Genomic DNA, 18,229 nt, shown 5'->3' on the forward strand with positions numbered 1-18,229 from the left:
GACTTGTGTCTGAGGACATTATAATGGAGAGCTTCAGGAAGTCTGCAGAAGGTGTATATTTCGACATTACACTGCACAAGCTGAGTAATCACATTTGTGTGGTTTTTACCTGAACTTATAACCATTTAGATTGTGACACTATGGTGTGTGATCAACTAGTTCTGACATGTATCTTCAATTAATAAACATTGACAAAACTAGTAAAGTTCCTTTTAGCTTGGACTACTTTATTGATTGGTATATAGTAATATCACTATAGTAATGACTGTTAACTGAAAGTTTAAATTTTGGAAAAAAAAATAGTTTAAATTTTGTGTCCACTGGAGGAAAATATTGATATGAACTTCATAAAATCCCTGAGACTAGAGAACTTAAAATTTATGAAGCAAAATTGGTAGTTGGAGGGGTGAGCTTATTTTAATGAATTGGAAGTTTCCTGTTATTTGTAAGTTAGCAGATTTCTATATCAGCTGTAATATATGTAGCAACAAGACCACTAATGTATCCTCTTTGAGATTCTGTAAGATTATGGTGTTCCCATGAAAACTGATGGGCTAAGTAAGACATTTTCTTTTCTGTTTTATCATGTTTCTTTTTGGTCATAAGCTTCTCACTGAAGTAAGGAATATGATCATTTCAGAATAACTTGCAAATTTATAAATTATAGAAGACCCAAATTGTAAAAAAGTAGCATTATTTTAAATGTTCTTACTAAATGACAATGCATGAACATTCTTCCCACATGTCCCTCTGATGTTTTGTTAGGTCTCCCAGCTAGATCACCCTCCTCCTTTTCCTTCCGCTTGTCTAGTTTCCACTCGCCTAGTCCGTGTCACCTTCATGGTCTTTCATAGCCATTTTACAACTATAGACCATGTTCTTCACGGAGTTGAACGCACCGACCTTGATGCTTAGAGCATTTGCCATGTGCAAAACACTACTTCAGCTTGCGTTCGTAACTGTGTAACAGACTTTCTGTCACTAATTTCTGTCCTCAGAGCACCTAGAGTAGTGTGGAACTCTTTGAAAAAATAGTTTGTTGTTTTGACTCAGTAAAAAAGTGACTAACTTAAAATATGTAAATTTGAGGTGTGATGGCTCAGCAAGTAAAGGCATCTGCCACCAAGCCTAACAACCTGGACCTGTCAGACTCATACACTGGGAAAGAGCTGACTCCCATAAATTTCCCTCTGACCTCCAAATGCACTCAGTGGCACACACTTATGCATGTACAAACACACAAAAAGTAAAGATAATTATAATTTGAAACTTTTTAATTTAAAAAAATATAAAATTGGTGGGCTCTTACTACCTGTAAATTGTTCTTTGCCTTTGTGTTTTCTAACAGCTGAGCCCACACAGCTGTAAAGTTCTTTATGCCATTGATACTCTGAGTTGGAACTTAGCAATGTTGCTTATGTAGGATTTACATTTCTAAGGTTTCTTATGCAAGAAATCATGTGGTAACTGGACAAAATTAAATTCTCAGAACCACAGATTTGGGGAATTCTTGTTTCCTGAACAGCTAGCAGCTAGCACTTGTAGGTAAGATAGATTCTTAGGCAAAATCCACACCACATGTACTTAGTGGATGGGAAGCTGAGTGACCAGAAGAAAAATCAGGAAAAAAGCCATGAGGAAAGATGGAACAGCCACACAGACTTGCACTGTATTGCCTAAGAACATTCATACTGAGTGTTTATGTCATTCAAGAAACAGTCAATGGTTTTATGTAATATATGCATATATAGAATAATTATACTGTTTCAGATAGCCATTTAGAAACAAAATTTAATAGAAATTTTAATACTGATAATTATTAATAGTTGGTTTATCTCTTTAAAATATTTGTAGAAATTGTCCAAATAGTAAAATATAGTTTGCTATTTCTTGATTGGCACAAATTAAATAATCCAAAGCGGGAAGACCTATTTCCTTTTGATAACCAATAATAAATTTTGCATCTGGCCATAAATACTTTGAGTAATATATTACTTGGAGAGGGAAGATAGGAAAATAGGGTTTTTTTGCTAAACAAATACATTGTTCAAACTTTGGAAAGTAGTACTTAGGAATACTTGCTTAAATGAGGAAAATACTGTCATTTTCATAAGATTCTTTCGTTAGCAAACAATTCCTTGCTGGGCCAGATCTTAAATATTTTATTTAGGCTTGCAGTCTCTAATGTCACCTGCCCTACTCAGCCTGCCCACCAAAGGTTGCCTACTCTGGCTCTAGTAATTTAGATATGCCTGCTATTGTACTGTCCTCTTTTAAATAAATATTGGACCTAATAGATCAAAGGCTCTTTGAAAATAGCATCACCAGCTTATTGGGTGGTAGCAGTGCAGACTTTGGAATCACAGATCCTGCTTTTCCTGATTTCTAAACTGTAACCTTGGACAAGTTATTTAGCTTCTCTAAGTTCCTGGTTTCCTCTGTTAGAAAAGGAGAAACTTACTTAAGGTGGTTGTGAGGATTGTGTAAAGTCCTAAATAAACGTGGGCTGTTAAAAGAAGGGGGATGACAGTAGTGATAGGTACTTTCTGTGAATTACTTTGTATTAACAGTATATTAACATTATTTGATTAATTTCTTCCCCTCACAGCCATGAAATATTCTGGAGATTGTGAAAAATAGGAAAATGGTTTGTAGGGTTGACTTGTACCTTTTAAACAATTTAAATTTGATTCTAAAAACTGCAGATGATTACTAGGTAAAACCAAGTTGTGTTTTGAACCATTCAAGTGCCAACATGTGCCAAACCTACTCGACCTGGGTGGCAATAACACATCTCAAATATGTCAGGCCTTGTTTAAGGTGAACAGAGTGCTTGCACAGTGGCACACGTCTGCAGCACCAGGTACTCAGAATGTTTGCTTGCAAACCCAGGCCTTTGAGACCTGCCTGGGCAACAGAGGAAGATGCTATTTCAAAAGAAATCAAAGATGTAGATACTGTCCTTGCCTTAACTAAAATTTTTAAATAGTAGTATTTAAAATGTATTCTCATATAAGTGATTATAATTATCTTAGTCTGTTCAAGCTTTTATAACAAAAATGCCATAAATTTGATAGATTATAAATAACAAATGTATTTCTCATTGTTCTGGAATTGGTAAATACAAGATCAAGGTGCCAGCAGATTTGGTGTCTGCTGAGGACTGTCTGTAACATGATAAAGGGCTAGGCAGCTCCTTGGGCCCCTTTTACAAGAGCACTTACTCCTAGAGCCCCTGTGACGACCTCACCACCGTGCAAAGGCCCTCATTTTGCAATACCATCATCTTGGGGTTAGGTTTCACTATGAATTTGTGGAAGCAACTATTTAGATCACAGCATACTATTTCAAGTTTATCAGACTCTTTTTCACATAATGTCATTAAATCTTAAATTAGCATAACATTTCAGTTGATAGTTTGGACTCTAATTTTCTTGATCTGATGCTGTCTTTTTTTTTAACTATGAGCATTGTACACAAAATATGAGACAGAATTGTAGTATCGAACTGACAATGGCCAGAATGTGTTAAAGAATGTGTCTTCTGTAATTATTAATAATTATTATTTATTGTTATTTTTTATAATTTCTATATTTTATATATAGTATCTTTAAAATGATTATTATGCAGTATTTCTTGAGAGAAGGAAGTTCCAGCTCAGATAATATTTTCCGACAAGGTATATTTTGTACATCTGAGGACCGAGTTTTCTCCATTTGTTCCCTTTTGTCTTCTCCCCTGAGATGAGGACGCTATAGAGCTTGTGTTTTGAGTGAGATTTGATGTTTAAAATTGGGGAAAGGTAATCTTAAGATGTATAGCAGAGTATAAATAGCTTTTTCTGTGTCTAATTCTTTGTTTTCTCCTACTTTTTTTTAGGAGGTAACAGTTAATTTCACCTATCTTCACATAACAGTGCTTCAGTAACAGACTTGGAAGGAAAGTGAGGTGTCACTAGAGAATATGTTTTATAATCTAATACATATTAGAGTATTTACTATTCAGTTGTATTTAGATATAAGCAATGATTTAGGAAGGGGAATTAAGCTGTTAGTTAAAACGCTTTGGCATTTTATAAATTTGAGGGTTAGTGGTATGTCACCATTAGCAGGTATTTACTCCAGGCATGTCCAACTTTCTGACATTGTGACGCAGGTTGTCATCTACAGAGTTCACGCTTGAGAACTGTGCAGTTGAATTATTTTAAAAAGCGCAGAGACATAACATTAAGTAAGTTTCTGATTTTATGTTGGGCCACATGCTGCCCATGAACCTTGGGTTGGACACACGTAGAAAATAACATAGAAAACCTTCTTTAAAGGTAATTGTTTGAGTAATCTAAATACTTGGATGATTAAGAGAAATAATGATTAAGATAAATGAGCAAATGGATAAGAGTGTTAAATTACTTTGTGTTGTATGATAGAAAGAAACAGTATAAAAATGACAGAAATTATCGGAACAATGAAGATAGTTGACCTTGATTTCTTTGGTAAATTTGTCAGTGACCATAAAACTAACATATCTGTCTTTAAAGACAAGTACATTTTTAGCCTGGAAACAAATGTTGAAATTTCATATGTCTATGGAAAAATCAACTGGTTTCATCCTTTGATTTGCTATAAATCAATCTGTTTTATTCATTATCTGACACTGGTAGTAATCATGTTCTAAAGTATCAAAAATAAGAATGAAATAACAAAAACAAAAATTATATATTAATCTTTTACAATTTAAAATGCTTTACTGTAATACTAACCTCTCACTTATTTGGGGGAAACCTTTTATGTTTGCCTAAGTTCTTGGGTTCTGTAAAGTAAATTAAGCCTCTGGATGAACCTGCAAATTAAATTTTGAATGTACTATTAACAAGCATTTTTACTATAAGAGGCATTCTGATTATACAAAACATTTTATTATTTTTTTAAAAATTGATGCTGGTGCTAGAGAGATGGCTCAGCTGTTAAGAACGCTGGCTGCTCTTGCAGAAGACCCAGGTACACCATATGGCAGCTGACAGCTGCCCTTAACTTCCAGGGGATCTGATGACCTCTTCTAGTCTCCATGGGCATTGAATGCACGAGTACACACATAACATAGGTAAAGCACTCATTCACATAAAAAAATAAGTAAAATCTTAAAAATCTATTACTTAATTATTAGCTCTCCTTTTTTAATATTTTATTTATTATTTTTATTTTATGTATATGAGTGTTATGCCTTCATGTAGGTAAGTGCACCTGTGTTGTGCAGTGCTCATGGAGAACAGAAGAGGCTGTTGGATCCCCTGGAACTGAAGTTACGGACGTTGTTAGCTGCCATGTGGGTGCTGGGATTCGAACCTGGGCCTTCTGCAAGAGCAGTCAGTGTTCTTAACCACTGAGCCGTCTCTCCAGCCCCCCATCTTTATTTTTATGACTTGGTAAAAACTAGCTGTACTTCCACATTCTTTTACAAATTAGTTGTTCATTGAAACTTCACCCTTTTAGGTTTTCTGATTGAGAAAACATTGATCTTCTATCACTAATGATTTGTAGTTTTGTTTTCCTTCATTTATTTTCAAGTTGATTATCTCATAGACCAGCAAGTTAAATATTGCAAAGAGCGCTTCCTTAGCTCAGTAGGCAGCACATGTCAGTTTCATAAAATACTGCACAGAAAATGGCATTTTAGTATTCTGCCATGTGTAAATGCAGTATATTAACAGTTATACCAACTTAACATTTCATAATTGAGTTGACTAATTTTAGGAGTAGAAAAACTGAATAGGACCAAACTGGCTTTTGTTTTTAATTTTCACAATAACTATATTGTCTTATTTTATGGGTTTATATTTTAGTAGTTGATATATGCTCAGTTATATTTTCAAAGTCTACTATTTTTTTTTTTGCCAAAACAGCTCATAAAAAGTGAAAATGCAAACTGCTGATTTAATGTTATATGAAATTCAAGTAGAACCTAAAACATTTTTAACTTAGAAAATAGAACCTTAAATTTTAATCTAATAAGCTTGTGTGCAAAGGCACATGGAATATATGAATTAACATAAAGCCTTGATTAACTTGGTGCTTGAGTTTTGAAAGGCTATGATTGGTAACTGAAGAAATCATGTCAAGGAAAAATATTTAGTGACAATTACATAAGTAAAGAAGTAGTTATCCTCCAATCAGTCCTTTGGGAATTAGAATATTTAGACCTGTAAGGTCAACAATGTTTAAAAAAAAAAAAAAAAAAATGTTAGTTTTCATGTTTCAAGTCAGCAGCATATATCAGCGCATGTTGGCAGTTGTGTAGTAAGGGTTTTATGGAACAGTCCAGTGACCCAGTGAGCTGCCATGCTGTCGTCCTTGAGCATCTCAGTCTAGGTTTTCTTGTGTGCACATACCGTGTGTGTGTGTGTGTGTGTGTGTGGCTGGCTGGCTGGCTTAGTCAGCAGTTATTGCACTTTGAGTTTCACTTTTTAGACCATGCTGTTTTATTTTGCTGAGACACCTATTTTACTGAGGGGAAAATGGAAATGCAGTGCAGAGCCCAGTTGTGTGGTGGCTCTATAGGTGGCATGAATTTCCATTTTTGTTTTAAGCTATCCATTCCTCCCTGTCTTGCATCTGTTCTCTGTTGTACCCTTTGGTTTAACATTGTTTTCCTCCCCAATTTTCCTCTTCTCCTCATTGTAAACTCATGGCAGGGTCTGCTTGGTGAGCTCATTCTCTTACAACAGCAAATTCAAGAGCATGAAGAGGAAGCACGCAGAACCGCTGGCCAGTATAGCGCAAGCTATGCCCAACAGAAGCGCAAGGTGATGGATGGTTTAAGGGGGCTACTGATGTGTCACACTAATCAGCCATTTCTGCCAAGATCATGTCGCCTTAATTTATCAAGGACTCCAGTTATAAGCAAAAATTTTGAACAAAGTAAATATAAAAAAAATCTCTTGTGAGTTCAAGGCCAGCCTTACATCATACCCCTAGAGTGGGTAGTTCTGACAAAGCCCAAATGTAAGTTCAAGCATAGCAAATTGGATTCTGAAGATTAGGTAATCTGTGAGAGCCCGTGTATTTGTATTTAAAATGAAACTAAATTTGTTTATGTGATCCAGTTATTGAGTCATCCAAATTGGTTATTAATGCAATCAAAAAATCCTTAAAATGTGCTTTTAACTATTAAGTCAAAATCCTACTGTATCAGTCTCTAAGTTTGTAGTCTATGCAGACTTTTAGATCAAAGTGAAGCAAGTGCCATAATTATACAGTTACATGCAGATCTTAAAATAAGCTAATTATCTCACATCTACTGGATCAGAGTTTTGAAGTTATGTAAAGACCTTATTTGGGAAAAAAGGTAGCTTCTTTCTAGGTTCTGATACCTAAATCAGTATTAGAGACGATTGAAGGCAGTGATTCTACTGGCTAACGTGGTGGTGGTTAATGCTTGAGAGTGCTTATCATAATTCATCTAGTTTTTCGGTGTCATTTCCTGGCTTTTCTCAATTCCATGGCTGTGGGATCAACAAATGTGTTGCAGTTTTGATAAATGAAAAACATAGGTAGTAAAAAGAAAAGTTGTTTTGTCTATGTGGCTAAAGTAGACATCTTCAAATGAGGAAGGACTTACTTTGAAAAGTCTCTATTCTGAATCCTGTGAGTATATAATTTACATATTTTAAGAAGTTGGGTGCCGATTACTGAGCCAGCTTTGTTACAGAAAGAAATGGGCGGAGTTGGCATGTTCTGAAATGTTACTTAAAAATGTGAATATAGTGCCAATTACAATTTGTTCTTAACTTTTTTAATATTAAGATTGAAATGAGTCCCATCTATTTGCCATTTTAAGATTCTAAACTACAGTTTAAGAATAGCAACATGCTTGTGAATCTGGCAGTTTCAGGGATATTAGTAATAAACGCAGATTCATTTTCTGAGTTACCAAACATTAATATTCAATTTAGGCCTGCTTTACTGATCTGTCTTCAGACTTAAGGTTATCATTCCTATGCCCATTTATTTGGTTATTTGCTTAACCCTTTAGTTCACCTCTTCTGCCATTTGTAAAATAGAGTGATGCAGCTGTACCTACACTGTTTTGTTTATTAAGGTGCTCTTAATAGGACCCCAAATAGGACTTGCTCCAAAGGTATCTTTGCAGTTACCTTGTATGAAAATCAGTGGGACTTTTAAGAATTATTTATGTACAGCTGGGCATGGTGGCGCATGCCCTTAAGCTCAGCACTCAGGAGGTAGAGGCAGGCAGATCTCTGTGAGTTGAAGGCCAGCCTGTTCTGCATAGCGAGTTCCAGGTCAGCTGGGGCTACAGGGAGACCCTGTCTCAAAAAGACCGAAAAAAAAAAAAAATTATCTATTCTCTTCTATAATGGCACCATTCTCCTTACTTTCCCGAAGGACCAATTCCTTATTGTGTCTTCCCCTCCTGCCCGCTAGTACAGAGGTGACTTTTCAGCTCCCTCAGGGGTGAAGGGCAGGCAGATCGCTGTGAGTTGAAGGCCAGCCTGTTCTGCATAGCGAGTTCCAGGTCAGCTGGGGCTACAGGGAGACCCTGTCTCAAAAAGACCGAAAAAAAAAAAAATTATCTATTCTCTTCTATAATGGCACCATTCTCCTTACTTTCCCGAAGGACCAATTCCTTATTGTGTCTTCCCCTCCTGCCCGGTAGTACAGAGGTGACTTTTCAGCTTTTCACATTCATGACCAAAATCCTTATTTATGAGATTTATCATTCTGGGCATTTGAGGTTACTCAAGGCTCAAAATAACCACAAATACTTTTTTCCTTAAATAATTATTTTGTCCTTACTTTCTTGAAAATATAGTCAGTTCATCGTTTTTTTATTTTTTTGCTAGAAGCAACTAAGATTTTCTGTATTTTTCTAAGCAAAAGAGTTCAGAGGCAGTAGGTTAAAACTTCCTTTGATAGTTTTGCCGCCTATGAATATGTATTGCATACAAAGAAATTTTCCCAATGATTCTCTTATATTTGTTTTTCAGTATTTCAGAATGACCACAATGACTTAATAGGAAGGAATACTTAAAATTTTGAAATCAGGTTTTGTGAGGAGCTAGTAAAGATTTTTCTCTTTCACTTTAGCTTGTTTCTGCGGAAGATTCCACTCTTTCCCCATCAGTTTCACAGCCCTGGATTTGTAGAAAAGCTCTGGTTTCAAGACCATTGATTTCATTTCTGTCAAAAACTAAATGTAGTAAACAACAGAACATGAGCCTCATGTTGGAAGCAGCTGAATTTCACCAGTCAAGCCATCAAAAGAAAATATGCCCAAGCTGGTAGTTAAAACTATAATAAGATAATGGGTAAAGTGCTTGCCCCTCAACCATGAGGTCCTGAGTTCCATCACCAGAACCTATATAAAAATGCCATGTGTGGTACACATGCTTATAATCCCTGGGGCTTACTGGCCGGCCAGCCTACTCTAATTGGTGAGCTCTAGGGCAGTGAGAAGTCCCATCTCAAAAGAAGTAGATGGCATTCCTGAAGACGACATTGATCTAATCCTCTGGCTTCCACATGAATGCACACACATGTGCATACATGCACACATTTAAAAAGAGCTTCAATAAAAAACATACTGCATATAGCCCATGCCCGTTTTCTAAGAAAATGTGCTTGTTTTGTAAACCTAAAAGTTTTCATCCCATATCTTAGAAAAGAAATGATTATTTTTGCTCTGCCACCTGACTTTTAATATAGCATGAATTTTGATGCTCCATTAAGTGAAGCAGCTAAGAAGTATGCCTTTAAATTCTATTTGAGTTCCTCACAATTGTGCCCAAAGAACAAATGATAACTTTGAATATTCTTAAAATACTAATTTATAAAAAGCTTTCTAGCTTGCTTACTAAATACTAGTATTTAAATCAAGATTGTAATAGTCTGATAACCATATATCCTTTTATGTAACCTTTTGTTTTATCAACTACTGAGTTAGCATTTTATGGTCCTTGGCCTAGAATAAATATTTTAATGTTTTTATTTAACTATATTAGTTTCTTAATTATTGCCCCAGGTGCTGAGTAATGTTGATTTTTCTTTTTTTTTTTTTTAGTAATTTGGGACATGTTGCATGAAACCACTCAATTCACATTTAAAACTAAGTTGAAAGTAATACTATTTATATATTTTATAGTAATCAGTTATAGTTGGATGAATATTTATTAAAGTAGATCAAGGTACCTTTAAAAATGAAATGGGAATTCAGTTTGCTTAATAGCTTTCTATGATCATCCTGTTACAGAATGATTGCATGCCATGTGATCATAATATGGAGTTACTGGTTTCTTCTTTGGCCTTTGGATTTTGTTTTTTGGGTTGTGGGCTCTTCCACCTGCCTGGCTCCTCACATTTTAAGAGCCTTAATAAGTCTTGTCCAATCTACACAAATACACGTAGTCAGAATGAAAACAGAAATTCTGCCTGCCAGTCTCTGCTTACTACCCAGGGTTGGAGAAACAAAGTCTGTATTATATTGTCCTTTTTCTCTCATTACTAAATCATTTTGAGAGATTTTCAAGCTTAGAGTTTTTTAAGGGAGAACATGTACCTATCATTTCTAGTAAGTATTATTATTATTATTATTATTGTTGTTAGAATATGAGAAATTTTTGAAAAATTCTTTGGAACTACGAACTAAAATCTGAAAGTAACATTTTATAGCATGGACAAGAGTTATTAATGTCTATCTCAATAAAATCATTTAAAGTCTGAGAAAGACAACTTCTGTATCTTACCCAGCAGTCAGTGCACAGTTATATGAATTTGTCATTAGTGACATTTTCATCCTAATCAATCATTATATTTTGTGTTTAGAATTTTATTGTGACTACTTTAAAACGTGTTATGCAATAAAAGTTTGGGTTTTAAAAATAGTTTTAGAACTATTAATATCATTTGAAAGAGTTTACACAATACCTGTGAATTTTATTATTTTTTATATTGAAATCAGTTTTAATTTCTTGGTTTCATTTCTACAGATATATTTGCTTTAAGTTAGGTGGTCTTGCATTGAAATTGAATTTAAAAACAGGCCTCTGGCTCCGCTTAAATCTCTGAAGATGCAAGTTGTTCTTTGCATTTATTAAGCATGACCCTAAGGTACAGGAATCAATTTTTTTTTATTAAAAAATACACTATAACCAGTGAGCTTTTTCAGTCCCAAAACATACTCTAGAGAGATAGCAATGCTTTATTGCTCTAAGCATCTAAATCCCTTCCTTTAGTACAAAACAACCTCTTAATATAGTAAACACAGATGTTCATCTCTTAGTTTTCTAACAAGCCTTTCATAACGAACGACTAGAATGGTAATGGGAAAATGACTTCTTAATGTTTTTATTTCATAGTATGAGGTTTTGATGAGCTCTTTTTATTGATGAATACGAATATTTTTCTTGAACACTTGATTTAAAATTTATCTTAAATGTATATATAAATACAGTCGTTTTAACGGTTAATGCTTCTTTAAAATTTTAGGTTATTGTACATTTTATATAATTCTAAATATGCTCTACTAAAAATTCATTTTAAATATTTAGGTGTCCGACAAAGAAAAAATTGACCAGCTTCAAGAAGAGCTTCTGCATACTCAGGTAATTCTAATGAGTAAGAAAAAAATCTAGTGCTTTTTCTTTATGAGATGCTAGGGATTGAACTCAGGACACTACACGTGCAAAGCAAGCACCCTGACACTAAGCTGTGTCCCCAGCCCCAGCGACTTTTTCTTTCTTCAAGTATTGCTTATTGTGTTTGCTTTGTTTGGGAGTTTGGGGTGTTTTTTTGTTTTGTTTTGTTTTTGGGGTTTTTTTTTTTTTTTTTTTTTTTTTTTTTTGGGGTTTTTTTTTTTTTTTTTTTTTTTTTGATATAGGGTCTTACTTTGTAGACCAAGTCAGCCTCAGACTTAGAGATCTACCTTCCTCTGCTTCCTGAATGCTGGGGATTAAAGCTTAAGCCCCCAGGCTCAACTGGGGGTTTGTTTGTTTGGTTGGTTGGTATTTTTGAGACAGGGTCTCCCTGTAGCCCTAGCTGGCCTAGAACTCACTAGGTAGACCAGACTGGCCTTAAACTCACAGAAATTCTCCTGCCTCTGCCTGCAGAGTGCTGGAATCAAAGGCATGCACTACATGCCTGGTGGTTTATTTTATTTTTTAATTAGGTTTATATGTTTGTGACCATGTGTGGCTGTGCATGTGTGAGTGCAGGTGCCTGTGGAATCCAGACGAGGCCTTTGGATCCCCTGGAGCTGGAGCTACAGGCAGTTTTAAGTTGCCCATTGTGGGTGCTAGGAACCAAACTTGGGTTGTCCAAAATAGCAGCAAGTGCCCTTAATTACTGAGCCATCTCCCCAGCCCTGAGTAACTACCTTTAGTATAAGACTTCCCTAGTACTGTAACAGCAGTTATTCTATATAAATAAAAATATCTAATAATTAAGACTTATTTTTAAAAATAAGGAGATGAAATTAAACTGGTGTAGTATCGGGGCTGGAGAGATGGCTCACCAGTTAAGAACATTGACTATTCTTTCAGAAGACCCAGGTTCGAATCCCAGCACCCATATGGCAGCTAACAACTGTCCGTAATTCCAGTTCCAGGGGATCTGACAGTCTCTTCTGTCCTCTGTGGGCATCGCACGACACGGTTGCACTTACCTACATGCAGGCAATACACACATACACATAAAATAAAAATAATAATAATAATAAAACAACTAGTGTAGTATGTGTTGATGTTTCTATGATCTGTTCTTTTGGTCTCCTCTCTATATATTAGAATCACCTGTGCTTTGTCTGCCTTAGGTTTTTCTGCTATGAGTGGAGAGTCATTCAGCTCCACACAGGGAGTACTCTAGCTTCTGCCCAGCCCACAGTTCCCTTGCTGTATACTCAGTAAACTAATCTTTTTTTAAGTCACTAGTCTCTAAGAGCTTGTTAGAAATACAGATTTTTTTTTTGACAATAACAAAAAAGAGGAATATACTTGCACAAAATAAGTTTGATCTTATGGATATATGTAGAACTGGCCACATATTTAGAGATTTTTTTTTAATATTTCATAGTTTATATCCAAGGTGGGGAAATAGAGTAACTTACAAAGGCGAACACCCAATTTATTTTTGATATAGGGTCTTGCTGTGTAGCTGACCTGCAGCTTAAAATCTTCCTACCTCAGCTTCCTGAATGCTGGGATGATAGGCCTGCTCACCAATAAACCCAGCCACGATCTTTGTTTTTAAAGCCCAAAAGATAATTACAATATATCTTAAAGTTTGAGAATTATTTGTTCTAGGCAAACATGTCCAGCTTTTTGACATTGCAACACAACGTGGTTATCTGCACAGTTCATACTTGAGAACTGCATAATCAGGTTACAAAAAGAAATCACAAAATATTCATTCTATTTTACGTATGTTTGTAATTTTGGGTTAGGCTGCATCCAAAGCTGAGCTCAGGCTAGACGTGCCCATTAGCCTGGTTGCACTTCTCTGCAGGATGCCTGCAAGTTGATACTTGTACCAAAGGAAAAACAAATGTAGATTTCCCCAAATAGATTCCGTGTTTACAAAGAAATGAGCCAGTGGAAATCCACCCTGCAGTTTGTATGACTGTAGCTATTAACCACTGGGCATTGTATGGAGGATGTATAATATAATAAACCATGGAGTTATCTCTGTCTGCATTGGTGATGCTCAGTAGAAAGAAATATGCAGGCCAAATTTTTTTTGTTTTCATTTAAAAAAGGGAAGCAAATGAGAATTTTAATAGTATATTTTATTTAACCCAATATGTCCCAAATTAGTATCATTTCAATATATAACAGATATTAATAAAGCACTTTTTGTTTCAGTATGCCTTGATTTAAACAGGCCACGTTTCAAGTAGTTGTGTGTGACTAGTAGCTGCTATCTTAAACAGCAGAGATATACTAGAATCTTCCTGTATTATTACTGGGTATAAACAAATGTATGAAATATGCTTATCATACAGCTGATGCTATAGTTCTACTTGGCTGACACTATGTAGTTTGTATATTTTTTCTTTAATTTGACCTTATTTGGACATTCTGTGAGGATACGACTATGATTTCCTATCATTTACTTTGTTCTCAGGAGTTTTAAACTTAAAACAATTTTTTTAATATTTTATTTATATTTTTATTTTATGTGTATGAGTGTATTGCCTGCATGTATGTGAGTGCACCCATGTCATGCAATGCCTTGGAGGTCAGAAGAGGGCTTCAGATTCCCCTGGAACTGAAGTTAAGGATGGTTCGTAGCTGCCAAGTGAGTGCTGGGAATCGAACCCAGGTCCTCTGAAATAGCAGTTAGTGCTCTTAACCACTGAGCCATCCCTCCAGCCCCCAATCTGGTGCTTTTAAAACTTAAAACAGTTTTAAGAAATGTTTTCCATTATGAACACTGTGATGTATGTTGTACAAACACAAATTCCGCTGATTATAGAGTAATCCTTTTTAAATTTTATTTTATGTGTGTGAATATTTTGCCTGCATGTGTATAAGTGCACTGTGTCATGCAGTGCCCTGCAGAAGCTAGAAGAGGGTGTTGGATCCCTAGAACTGGAGTTAAGGATGGTTGTTAGCTGCCGTGTGGGTACTGGGAACCAAACCTGACATCTTTGCGAGAGCAGCCAGTGCACTTAACTGCTGAACCATCTTTCCATCCCTGGAGAGTAATTCTTAATAATTATCTGTACAGACTAGATGACCAATTTGAAGGGCTCAACTTGAGAAGAAAAGTGTGTTGCTATTCAGCTACTTTGACAGAATAACCCTAAACATACTGATCTTTAAAATTTGTGTTCATATCAGTATTTTATATACTAACATAATTCCTCTAGACATGAGCATTTGATAGAACATGGAAGAGTCTGAGCACCTGACTCGAGACCTATTTTCAGATGCCCTTTCCCCTGCCACATAAGCAACATGACTTTAAGATAGGCTGTCACATATCCCAAACCTTAAACTCCCCATCTACAAACACTAAACATGAGAGTGGAGTTTCTGTGAAGGCTGAGCCACATGAAATGCACGAAGCACTTGTCACACAATGCACACATTGGTGTTGCTGGCTATTCATCCATCTTCTTGAAAATGATGTGGGGATGAAAAGAATTTGGATTTTGGCCAAATGGCCCTAAACTGAAGACTTAATTAAATCATAGGAAATATTGCTTTTTAGTGTATAATTCAGAACTTTAAGTTTTCACATTAATAGTATTTCTAAATAATTCTTCAGTGTAAGTAGCAAATAATTTTTCTCAAGTTAAATACTAAATCATGATAGAAAATTATGGATTTTGCTGTTTGCGTGACATCATCATGGCTGATTTTATTTTCTTAACATTGTCATAGAATATTTTTAAATGTGGTAATTTGTTGTATGTAGTCAAGTCTTACAACATGGAAGATTTTAATTAGACTCTTTTTTACATAGTTCTGTATACTATTTTGTTGCAGTTAAAGTATCAGAGAATCTTGGAACGTTTAGAAAAAGAGAACAAAGAATTGAGAAAATTAGTATTGCAGAAAGATGACAAAGGCATCCATCATAGAAAACTTAAGGTACTTTAAATTTATCTTAATTTGTTAATTCTCAGAACTTTAACACTTAATATTGTGTGTTCGTTGATAAAAATGTTTAAGAAACCGTAAAATGTTTTATCATCTTTTTCTTTCCAGCCCTATCTGTCAACAATTCACAAACTGTAATTTCTAAAAATTCATCTTATATTGTGCCCATAAAATTCAATATTTTTATGAGAATTTTCTTATAAAACTTTTTTTTTGTCTTTTTGAGACAGGGTCTCCCTGTAGCCCCAGCTGTCCTGGAACTCACTATGTAGACCAGGCTGGCCTTGAACTCACAGAGATCTGTCTGCGTCTGCCTCCTGAGTGCTAAAATTAAAGGCATGCACCACCATGCCCAGCTGAACCAATTTATTTTAATAAAATATCTAGTTTATCTTTAAGCTTAGTTTCTGTATCTATCAAATTAAGTTTATTAGTTTGATGGACACTTAAATAAGACATCACCATTCATTTCCTTATATGTACATCCAGGGAGTGATAAAGCCACTGTCTTCAGTTTAAAAAAAAAAAAAAATGTTTATTTTCTAAGGAGAGGTTTCAGTCAATTAATTAAGTCACACTGTTCATAGAGACCCAAGCCAAATGTGTCAAGTTGAAGTGATTGTTTTAACTTTAAAGTTAAATCTGAGACTTACAAGCAAAGTTTCAGAATAAGTAAATAGTTGCTGCAGCATAGCAGACTCTGTCATGACACATACCTCCTGTAAACGAGGTCCAGTGATGTCTCTTTAGTTTAGCCAACATGCATTAGTAGCTCTGATTCTAACTTGTAACCACACGAAACATAAATAGCCTGGTTATATTTATATTTACTTGGCCACTGAGCAAAGGTCATGTCCAAGTGTTACAAAATGTTGTTACCTTACAGTGGTTTCTTTCTCCCCCTCATAAAATGGAAAGGTAGTAAAATGTTCTTGTTAATTTTAGCTAGATGTGGTGGCAGTTGGTGCCATTTATTTATTTCTAGGTATTAAGAGACTAAAGGATCAATTCTTAAAGTCTCATATTGTTCCTACCTTGACATTAAAACTTACCCTTCATTAGTAAATGTTCAGTGTTACCCTTTGCTTCCCGACCTAGGTCTTTGTTTGTTTGGGCTAGGTCTTCGTTTGTTTGACCGCCAGATATTTTCCTTGAAGCTTGTTATATACAGGATGCCATACTCAATCCTGGTCTGCTGAGAGAACCAATCTAGGGTGTCTGCCCTGGATGCTCACATTGTAGCCTGCCGGTTGTCAGAGGATGCTTTGCCACACACTGCTGCTATGCAGGGTCCCCCTGACAGTGCTCTAACTGTCATCAGACTCTCACTTGGACATGCTTTCTTCCCTTTCTCCTCACTCTGCCATGTGCTTTCCTGCTTTGTACCCTTTCCCCTTTCTGTCACTCCACACAGCCTAGACGCCACAGAGTCGTTTGCTTGTCAGTAAGTTGAGCACTTGATCCTTTCTTTGGCATTTCATAGTAGCTCATTAGTATTAATGACTTTTCTCTTTTACTAGATTAGAAAATTTTAAGTTAATAAATTTTATTAAATCAGTGTATTTCCAAATAAACTGAAGAAAAAATGGAATTTTATCCTGTACTTTTTTTACTATGAAATGTATTTACATACTGCAAAAGGCAGTGTAAATTTGAATTTATCAACCTTTTTTTACTTGTTATGTCTGCTTTGACTGTTTTTTATTGATTTTTTAAAATTTTACAGAAATCTTTGATTGATATGTATTCTGAAGTTCTTGATGTCCTCTCTGATTATGATGCCAGTTATAACACACAAGACCATCTACCAAGGGTAAGGGAAATTCATAAACAGTGAGCTTGCTCATTAGCAAGAAAGTACTTTAAGCTTCTCAAAAATTATGTGTTCAGGGCCTCAAACCTTCTAGGCATACTCTACTTATGTAATCATGATTACTATATTAAATACTGAGTATTGGTTGGTTCTTTAGTTTGGAGGTTATATAAGTAAATATGTGTTACTTATGTTTATGTGTTTTGAAAGATTATATATATTATCTATTTGGTGTTATAAATTCATTTTATTTATATAATGTTAAAACTACTCAAATGACAAATTAAACATTAATGAAATTTGATCTAACTGAATCTGAAGTATGTTTGTACAATGTAAATCAACTATGGAAAAGATTTGTAGAAAGTTATTAATGATCTGGTTTTGGAAATAACTTTTAATTAGCACCATTTTTTAAAAATAAAAATTTGTAGCCGGGTGTGGTGGTGCACACCTGTAGTCCCAGCCCTTGGGAGGCAGAAGCAGGCAGATCTCTGTGAGTTCGAGGACAGCCTGGTCTACATAATGAGTTCCAGGACAGCTGGGGCTACAGGGAGACCCTGTCTCAAAAAAACCAAAAAAAAAAAAAAAAAGATTGGCCACAAAAAACGTGAATCCAGTTAGTATTTGGCTTTGTGTATTTTCATTGTGTCTACATTTATCAACCATCAGTTTTTCATAGATTTAAAAAAACATTTCTTTGACTATAAATATCTCAAAAGACTAAAAAAAATGTGTTGTCATTCCAAATCTTAGTTACATTTAATGTGGTATCAGAAAAATACTAATAGGTGCAATTTGTT

General features: G+C 35.2%; 1 protein-coding gene across 5 annotated transcripts in view; it reads left to right on the forward strand.

Moving 5' to 3' along the window:
* The window catches only part of Opa1 (OPA1 mitochondrial dynamin like GTPase), a 96,809-nt gene that overhangs the window by 14,109 nt on the left and 64,471 nt on the right, over positions 1 to 18,229 (forward strand). For 3 of the 5 annotated variants that reach the window (XM_017799622.2, XM_029566387.1, XM_008839028.3), the window contains 4 exons: positions 6,689 to 6,799; positions 11,561 to 11,614; positions 15,500 to 15,604; positions 17,340 to 17,426. In XM_017799622.2, the coding sequence (XP_017655111.1) occupies positions 6,689 to 6,799; positions 11,561 to 11,614; positions 15,500 to 15,604; positions 17,340 to 17,426 (357 nt within the window). The remainder of the gene's footprint in view (positions 1 to 6,688; positions 6,800 to 11,560; positions 11,615 to 15,499; positions 15,605 to 17,339; positions 17,427 to 18,229) is intronic. The other 2 variants (XM_029566388.1, XM_008839030.3) reach the window with 1 other exon arrangement.

This window comes from Nannospalax galili, unplaced genomic scaffold, assembly GCF_000622305.1.
Source record: "Nannospalax galili isolate Female #2095 unplaced genomic scaffold, S.galili_v1.0 scaffold599, whole genome shotgun sequence".
NCBI lineage: Eukaryota > Metazoa > Chordata > Mammalia > Rodentia > Spalacidae > Nannospalax > Nannospalax galili.